The sequence below is a fragment of the Fragaria vesca genome, linkage group LG1, assembly GCF_000184155.1.
Source record: "Fragaria vesca subsp. vesca linkage group LG1, FraVesHawaii_1.0, whole genome shotgun sequence".
Classification (NCBI taxonomy): Eukaryota; Viridiplantae; Streptophyta; class Magnoliopsida; order Rosales; family Rosaceae; genus Fragaria; species Fragaria vesca.
The window spans coordinates 3,318,115-3,327,682 of NC_020491.1; the positions used below are offsets into that span (position 1 = coordinate 3,318,115).

The 9,568-nt window shown below is 40.3% G+C and overlaps 1 protein-coding gene, 1 non-coding gene and 1 pseudogene across 2 annotated transcripts; 2 read left to right on the plus strand and 1 right to left on the minus strand.

Moving 5' to 3' along the window:
* Positions 1 to 425: 425 nt before the first annotated feature.
* On the minus strand, positions 426 to 1,669 carry LOC101307041. Its single transcript, XR_183670.1, has 2 exons — positions 1,363 to 1,669; positions 426 to 817 (listed from the first exon to the last, which is right to left on the minus strand). It is a non-coding gene; the product is annotated as an uncharacterized LOC101307041 (transcript).
* A 1,827-nt stretch (positions 1,670 to 3,496) lies between these two features.
* On the plus strand, positions 3,497 to 4,637 carry LOC101301333 (annotated as a pseudogene).
* A 665-nt stretch (positions 4,638 to 5,302) lies between these two features.
* Positions 5,303 to 6,943, plus strand: LOC101307330. Its single transcript, XM_004287308.1, has 2 exons — positions 5,303 to 5,692; positions 6,086 to 6,943. The coding sequence occupies exons 1-2, from the start codon at positions 5,341 to 5,343 to the stop codon at positions 6,661 to 6,663; spliced, it is 930 nt and encodes a 309-aa protein (XP_004287356.1). The 5' UTR covers positions 5,303 to 5,340; the 3' UTR covers positions 6,664 to 6,943.
* The last annotated feature ends 2,625 nt before the right edge of the window (positions 6,944 to 9,568 follow it).

The following is a 9,568-nucleotide window of genomic DNA, read 5'->3' on the forward strand; positions in this document are numbered from 1 at the left end:
GGGGAAAGACTATAAGAAGATGAGAAAGTCTACGATCACTGAGAATCCTATACTGAAGCGTGGTTATGAATATGAGCATGAGGCTGGTGAAAAGAGGCCTCAATATGGGGGGAAAGACTATAAGAAGATGAGAAAGACTGCAAGCACTGAGCATCTGATACTGAAGCATGTTCATGAATACGAGCAAGATGAGTTTGGTGAAAAGAGGACTTAATATGACGACTCAGCTGCTGGAGTAGTTTTACTGATGGCAAACTTTAGCAAACATGCTAATGACCGCAAGTTCATAAACATGCTTCAGTATCAGATTCTCATTGATTGCAGTTTTCATCATCTTCTCAAATTCTTTCGCCTCATTCTCTACATTATACTCATCTTTCCACCTATGTCGCTCAGCTTCTGTTTTGTCCTCAGAGTAATGATTTCGGAGGTAGTCAACTGCATTGATAAGCAAGGACAACTTGGCATGGGCACAACGGAAAAATGGATGAAACAACACAGTTTCAAACAACCTTACAGCATTTTCCTGAACCTTTTTGCTCTCACTTTTAAGAATATAATTGAGACAGGTAAGGAGACTCTCTCTATCCTCAATGACCTCTTCCAGGCCATTGACCTCGGCCTTGCATACCTTCTCAATAAGAGCTTCAAAAAGGCGCACAACATGCTTGATCTCACTTATGTTCTGAACTCGGATATCAGAGGGTGGCGGAAGTCGTAAAACTCCATCTACCATCTCAATTTCTTCAGAAGTGTGTGGTCCAGGTGTACTCCTAATTTACTATACACTCTGCTTAAGAATGCTAGACCAGCATCACTGCCAAAAAAAAATAAAATTCTAGTTTCAACACTATCTTTATCGCTATGATGCTGCACTGTAGAACTAGTTACACAATTCGCAAGTAACAAACATGCATAACATGTATTAGATGCCTATTCTTTCAAATCTAATATCAAATTCACAACCTCTTTGCCACCAACATCTTCACATAATTCAAGTTTAAACACAATCTTTATCAATTGGATGTTGCACAGTAATAGAAAAGATTCAAAATTTGCTACCAACATCTTCACATAACTCAAGTTTCAAACACAATCTTTATCCATGGGATGTAGCACAAAAATAGAAGAAGGTTCAAAATCTGCTACCAACATCTTCACATAACTCAAGTTTCAAACACAATCTTTATCCATGGGATGAAGCACAATAGAAAAAGATTCAAACTTTACAACTACAAAAGATGCATCATACTAACATCACCAATTATAAAACCCATTTCTACCCCAATCATAAATTTCTTCAATTCACCAATCCAAGAATATCAAACTGAATCAAGAATGAAAATTTAAGAAACTACTCACATTAACCAGTGGCGGAAATGAGGTCTGAGGGAGATAGACCGAAACCGAATTGGCCGTGCATATTGGTCAGCATACCAAATCGGAATCATTTTATCAACCCATACATCATGACGGCGGGTGAGCTCGTGCAGTGAAACGGCAAACTGTCTGAAAGATCCCAATTGCATCTCCTCCTTCTTCGACATTGGAAAGGGGCGAGCTTGAAATGAAATTAGGGATTTCGGAAAAGGGTGGATGGGAAATTAGGGTTTGGAGAATTGGGGATTTCAAGCGAAGAGGGTTTTGTTTTGCGTTATGGAATGGCTACAATTTTGAAAAGGCTTTATGTTGTCCTGACTCCTGAGTGAGGGTGCTAAGCGGGCTAGACGGGCCTGGGTCTAATGGGCCTTGGCGGGTTAGGGTGTCCCATCTTAAAAAAAATAAATAAATAAAAACAAGCTCCACCCTCTTTGAGAATTGCGGAAAGTGCACCAAGTGTTACGATGAAATTTTGGTGACGAGGCTCTACAAAGACTTCCTCGACATTCTAATAGGGACGGATTCAGGAATTGAAATCGGGCGGGACTTGATTTTCTACTGTTAAAAAAAACTCGAAGGTACGAGAAAAACGCATAGATTGAAGATAAAGTTATTCTTAAGCCCCCCTGTGTCTTACTCCTCGAATACATGCTTATAAAAACCAAGATACAAAGATATATAAGGTCCTTCCATTAAGGGATCCTTTTTTTTGCCATATATGAGGGATAGAGGATTACACCAATTTTTCGATCACAAAATCACATCTCCACCATTCAATATGTAGTTCAATATGAGTATATCACTTCTATAAATTTTCAGAAATTTTGGTGATCGTTTAGGCATTCAAAATTACAATTTGTAATTATCAGCATGAACGGTTCAGGTTTGGCAGATTTGGTTAAGTCATTGATTTAATCTTGTTCGACACCTTGATGATCACCAAATTGGCTGAAAATTTACATAAGTGATCTATATATAAAGATCTATATAAACGGTGGAGATCCAAAAATATAATAAAAAGTTGGTGTAGTTCCCTGTCCCTCATATATGTCAAAAAAAATGATTCCCTAATGGAAGGGCCTTGCATAGATATGATATAAAAAGAATCGAAATAAATATGTCGATGCAATACAAAATATATAGATGTAAAAACATAGCTCAAATAACTAAATCTAACCCTGCAATAACCTTTTTGGGAGTGAAAACGATGATAAGTCTCTATCTCTCTATGTTTTAGTAAAATAGAAGACAATAACTCTCTCTCGCTCTCTATCTATCTTTCACTCTCTCTCTAACACACACAAAGAAATTGAGCACTTGGAATGGGACTTGGGTTGAAGTTGGACACTATATATGCATCGTCCTAGATCCGTCGAACGATATGGAGATCAAGAATGTGCCCGGCAGTACCTCTCTTGAGGTGGATAGTGTTGTTCATGAGTTTCTTGTTGGTGACAAAGTGCATCCTTTAAGCGAAGAAATCTATGAGATGTCGAAAGAAATGGATAGGCTTTTGGATATGGCTGGTTTTGTGCCTGATACATCTGACGTACTCTATGATATGGATGAGGAATGGAAGGAAGGGGTTTTGAGTCATCATAGCGAGAAGTTGATCAGCACAAAAGCAGGCACCACTATTCGAATAGTAAAGATTCTTCGAGTTTGTGGAAACTGTTATTCAGCTACAAAACTGATATCCAAGATTTTCAATAGGGAAATTATTGCAAGAGATAGGATTCGCTTCCACCATTTTAGAGATGGTTCTTAACCAAATGGCATGGTTCAATTTTTTGAAATTGATACATGTCAAACACTGTTGACCTGCCACAAGTGATTAATTTCTTCCTAACTCTTGTCACAAATGTCGGGTTCTACTGTTGTTCTAATCATCAATCTCTACAGTTTCACTGCGACCACATAAACACAACTTCCGAAGGTAAATAATAGACATAGGTCGATCACTTTCTAAGTTGTACAAGATAATAGAACTGTGATGTTAGCAAGGGATATATGGAAATTCAATTTTGGCGGGTAATCTTCATAACAGTTACTTGTCACTCTCTCTGTACACCCTCATCATTTATTTTCACTCAGCTCTGCACCACAGAGCTCAGATATGGCGTTTTCGCTTTGTCTTCGCCTTCATTACTCAACACTCCACCCTCCACACTTGACACTCCCCATCCTTCCCAACTCCGATCCTCCCGACAACCTCCTCACTCTCCTCTCCAAATGCAAATCCATCCAAACCCTCAAACAAGCCCACGCCCACTTCGCTCTCTCCAAGCTCATCCACTTCTGCGCCGTCTCGCAACACGGCGACCTCTCATATGCCCTCTCCGTCTTCAACTGCGTCGAGAATCCCAATCCGATTATGTGGAACACAATCATCCGTGGCTATTCCTCGACCTCCAACCCATTACAATCCCTCTAGTTCTATCAACGGATGATTCTCTCGAGCGCTGAGCCTAATTCCTACACATACCCTTTCCTTTTCAAGTCTTGCACGAAAATCGCGGCGGCTAATTCGGAAGGGAAGCAGGTCCACGGCCATGTAATCAAGCTCGGACTTGACTCTGATGCTTTTGTTCACACTTGCTTTGATCAACATGTATGCCAAAAGTGGTGAGTTGGATAATGCGAGGTTGGTTTTCGATAAGAGTGATATGAGAGATGCGGTTTCGTTTACTGCTTTGATTACCGGGTATGTCTCGAGGGGTTACATGGACGATGCGTGCAGCTTGTTTGATGAAATTTTGATAAGAGATGCTGTGTGTTGGAATGCTATGATTTCGGGGTATGTGCAGAGCGGAAGATTTGGTGAAGCATTGGGGTTGTTTGAGGAGATGCGAATTGCAAATGTGCTACCGAATGAGAGCACTATGGTTAGTGTGCTTTCTGCTTGCGCTCGGTCAGGAGAGATTGAAGTGGGGAAATGGGTTGCGGGTTGGATTGAGGGCCAGGGACTTGGGGGGAATGTTAGGCTTGTTAATGCGCTTGTTGATATGTGCTCAAAGTGTGGTGCTTTGGATGAAGCTAGAAGCTTATTTGATGGTATGCAAATGAGGGATGTGATTTCGTGGAATGTGATGATTGGTGGTTCTACGCATGAGGGTCGGTACAAGGAAGCATTGGAGATGTTTAGGTTGATGCTGCGTTCAAATGTAGAGCCTAATGATGTCACGTTTTTGGGGATTCTTCCCGCTTGTGCTCAATTGGGAGCTCGTGACCTTGGCAAATGGATTCACTGCCGCTGACATGTCCGGCAGCCCCTGACAGTCTTCGGGGTTGTGTTCGAGTACGCCATAGGTCCGCTGCTAAAATCCCTAACAGAGAGCGAATAAGTCGACTTTTGTTAACCTAATTTTTTTTTCATGTTGTTTTGTTTATTCTACAAAGTGAAATTTACACTTTTTAAATTGTATTCCACAGTCTATCTTTCTATTTTAAGTCATCATCTAACAAAATTAAGTCACTATCTAAAAACAAAATGTAAGTTAACAAAAACAAAAATATGCAGTGTAAATTACAATTCGAGGAGTGTATTTTACTCTCTTACTCTATTCTATAAGCAAATAAAATCTATATTCTATAAGCAAATAAAAAAGATAGTCCCGAGTCCGGTGAGCCGTGGTCTGGTTGGTTAAGTAGGCTAACTAACAACTTTAAGGTCATGAGTTCATACCTCATTAGCATATATGTAGGGTGGTGTGAGTTTTTTAATAAAAAAAATTTTAAAAAAAGAGAAAAGAAAAAAGATAGGCCCGAGTTTCCTTTTGGGCCCAAATTCGCATCTAGAACCACCCTGGGCAGTCCAATCCAAATCCGATGATAATTAGGACTCTAATCCAACTGTTATTAGGTTGATGAAGAACAACATGTTTATATATAAACGCCAAACCTAAGCGTCAAAGCTGTAGCCGTATCATCATCGTCCTTCAGAGCAAACAGAGAGCCACCATGACCGAAAAAAATTTAAACCCAGAAAGCCACGGTGAAGAAGCAAGGGAAGGAGATCAAAGCCGTAAGCGTATCAATACGGGCACAGGTAGCGAGGTGGAGATGAAGCCTGTGGTTGGGTGCGGTGGAGGGTTGAAGGACCAAGTTGCTGGTAAGTCTCTAATCCTTTGTAGCATGGAATGTTACTGGGACAGACCCAACTTTCGGCCCCCTCCGCCAAGGTATCCTCCTCAGCCTTGGGATTCTTCCTATGTTGTTCGCTCCATCAATCTTCCCGATCTGCTGACATCGTCGTCGTCGGAGAAACTAGAATTGCGGGAACTAGCGAGAATGGACGACAAAGATTTCCCAGGTAAAGATCTCCCGAGTAGAGTAGGTCTCCCAGGTAGAGTTGGTTGCGGTGTTTTGGGGTCCAAGATTGTCATCGCCAGCGGCTTTAAACCCAACTTCGATCCGGATCGTTTCGGACCACCATACGGCCCTCATCCCAGCACAGATGCTTATGCCTTCGATGCCCATGACCCCAAACAAGGAATAGTCAAGATGCCGGGGGCTTTAAACGGAGGGAAACAAAGCCCGTTGATGGTTGAGTTTGCCGGCAAACTCTACGTTCTGTCATATAAGTGGGAAAGTGTTAAATCATTTGAGGTATTTGACCCCCAACAGGGTACTTGGTCAGTTCTGCCAAGCTACCCTGATGCTGCCCGCTGCTACCCTTATTCAACTGCATCTTATGTTATTGCAGGCACCAAATTGTTTATGTCTACCAGATTGGTTAAGCCTACCCTAGACAGCTCGATTTGCTGCTTTGATTTTGCTGCCCGAGACCCAGAATGGAGGAGAGTCCCCAGCTTGGGCGGCTATTTACCAATCGCAGGCCAAGCTGTAGCGGTGGAATTGCCGCAGCCAGAACACAGTAACAAAAGGTTACTGTTTTCGGCTAGAGTTGACTACTCCGATTGTTGCAGTATAGTAGTTCATCTTATGTCCTTGGATGAAAACCAGGAAACAATCAGTGAAATTTTTCAGATGAATCTGCCGGCTGAGCTCCCTCATCAACCATGGCCAAATGACTGTCATTTCTTCCATCTAGGGGGAAACAATGTCTTCCTTGTCACCACCGCTGGTGTTGGAGAAAGCGCAAAGTCTGGGATTTATACCGGTGGTGCCGTACTGTTTCAATTCGAATTTGATATCTCCAAGGTAGACACGGACAGGAAGAATTGTTTCACTATCCAATTCCAGCCTCCTCGCATTTTCGAATACCATTCCTCTCCAGACTGTGTGTCACCGCCTGAGACACTTGGTTGCTTTCTGCTGTAATGACTTGTAACTTGATTGTCTCATCATCTTCTGTACTATTATATGTAAGTTGTACTCCTACTATCTATTTATCCAGATTTCGTTGTTCTGCCTTGTTTGATTTATCATCCACCACTGAGATTAATGTTGTTGCAATGTGTCCTATGCCATAACGGAATTGCATATTACAAGAATGGTAATATGCCTCGCGCTACTGGCGGTTCAAACTTCAAATCAAATATGTATATCTGTTTCTGGTTCAACATATGCTTTTCTAATGGCTATTCAGCCTTGTTTCGTTTCTTGTGGAAAGTGGTAATGCATGTTATTCTGGATATGGGTTTTGTTTGTTTTGGATGTGTGTTTTGAATTTTGGGAGTGTAGAGGAAGTTCTGGATGTAATGTTTGAGTCTTGGGGTGGCTGAGTATGAAGAAGAAGAAAAATTCATTGGTGAATGGGAAAGTTGTGGTGGTTGCTGTTAAGGCTTTGAAGGAGATTCCAAACACAGCTCTGGTTTGGGCTTTAACTCAGGTAATAGAGGGCCACCTGTGACTCCTACTGGTAGTGGGTGGTTTTGACCATGAGTCTCTACTGACTGCAACTGATATCATTGTTCATATCAAGCTCAGATATGGGGATTGAATCGTTACATTCTGGAAAGCAAGAGTTCTCATGTACCTGTGAAGGTAGTGAGAATTTAAATGAATCTCACAATGATACGAACAATAAAAAGACGAGTGCTTATCTAATGAGTTCATATTGCGAACCTTTTGATTTCAGCATATGTAGCCTTGCTAGATAAGTTATCTCTGATTTAAATCGAGTCCTGAACTATAGGCTTGATTCGACTTGAGTAGAAGTGTACGTGAAAGCAATTTTCCTACCTAGAAATATAAATTTACCTTCTATACCTCCTCCGTTGTGCTCTGTATGTCAGCACAAGGCACCTGTCTTTGGCAATTCTCCTAGGTGGCTCAGATATGCTGAGATAGAACTTGGTACATGTGGTTTTTCACAAGCAAACTTCCTGGCTGAAGGTGGGTTTGGCTCCGTACACAGAGGTGTCTTACCACATGATCAGGCAGTTGCTGTCAAGCAATATACATTGGCGAGTTCTCAAGGATATCAGGAATTCTGCTCAGAAGTTGAAGTCTTAATATAATTGGATTCTGTGTGAGGATGGAAAGAGAATTCTGCTTGGAGGATGGAAAGAGATTGCTATTATATGAATATATCTGCAATGATCTGGACTCAAATAGTCTTGTTTGGACTGAAACGAGCATATATGCAATGTAATTTCCTTTCATAGCAAATGGTAGAGGTTCCTGCCACTACATAGAGGTACTGCTAAATTAGGAATCAATATTCTGAGAAAATAACCCCTGAAAGAAGCAACTGATGTGGAAACCTTTTCATACACATTTGGTTCAAATTCTTTAGGAACCTCTTCCAAACAATCTCTACAACTAGAAAAGTTCGTTTGAGATGGAGATGAAAGTAAAAAGTTAAAAAAATAAAAAATAAAATAGAAATATGGATATATTAGTGGTTGGAGTGTGGAGTGTGGATTGTGGATTACATTCACTACATACAATATAAGTTACTTTTAATTTTATTTTATTTTTTTAACGAAAAATGTGTTTTATTCCATCGCAAATACATCATGAATTTTTTTCATTGTCTTGCGTACAGAGGGGGTATATACTATATAAGCTCGAGTGATTCAAGTAGGGTAATATCTCATTACACAATTCCACTCACTTAAAATACACAAGTGAGTCTATAATCACATATAATCATATAGCAAATTGGCTATATGCATGTTAATCACAAAAGGGAAATAAGGCAAAACTCTATGATCCCAAACAAAGATCATAACAAAAGTCTTTGAAACTAAAAGCAGAAATTAAAATACCTCTTTGCCCATGAGATTAGGACTAGGAGCGAGGTTTAGGCACATCTAGAAAACTTGACTTTTGCTTTTTCTTGTTTGGATTGGGCTTCGAGTTCGGCTTCGGCATTCTTGGAATGCTTAGAAGACTTGGAAGTTGTGGCTAAGCACAAAGAGCTATCTGTCCATGACTTAATGACTTTTTCGTGGGGAATGAAATACTCCTTTGCTGAGAACATGAATTTGAGCAAGGACCGCCCTTGTACTTGTGCAGTGCACAGTTGCAGTTTTTATGGTTGACCTTCACTCAACTTCTGTGTCCATTGATAGGCTTCCTTCAAACTCAAACACACTGGAACATCAAACCGGAAACTCCCAAGGTAGTCATTCTCTTCTCTGTTCTTTGAAAAGTGTGGTATAATTTGTGTGAAATGATGAGTGAGCGATAGAGTACTAATGTTCTATGGGGTGTTTGAGTGTGTTGAAATTAACTTGTGTGTGCTTTCTAAAACATTTATATAGAGAAGGGGATCAAAATATGATAAATGGCGAAGGAGAAATCAAGAAACTATTTTGTGCTATTTCTCCCACGTACTCCTGTTTAACTCGAGACAAGTTATGTTGGTACAGTGTTCCTGCTAAATTGCCAAACAAAACAAGCGTTTTGTTCTAGGGAAACTTTTCCACAGAGGGAGAGAGAAGAAAATTATTACTTCGTTTTAGTCATGTTTGCCTTTAATTAGTACTTGGAGTTGGTCGGATTTTTGTGTGTAGCATAGTCTGCATAGACTGATACACTGAGACGTTATTCACCTAAGGGAAAGGGATGCTCATTTAATTAGAGCATCTTTAGCGATGCTAGCCATTTTTAAATTAAATTTTAGTCAAATTAGCTAAAATGTTATTTTTGCTAGCCACTTTAGAAATGTGGTTGCATCAATACTCTCTATTTTAGCTAGTACTAGCCTTTTACCCGTACATATTTGTACGGAATCATAATCACGATTAACTAAAGATAAGCGTGAGCAGTTAAT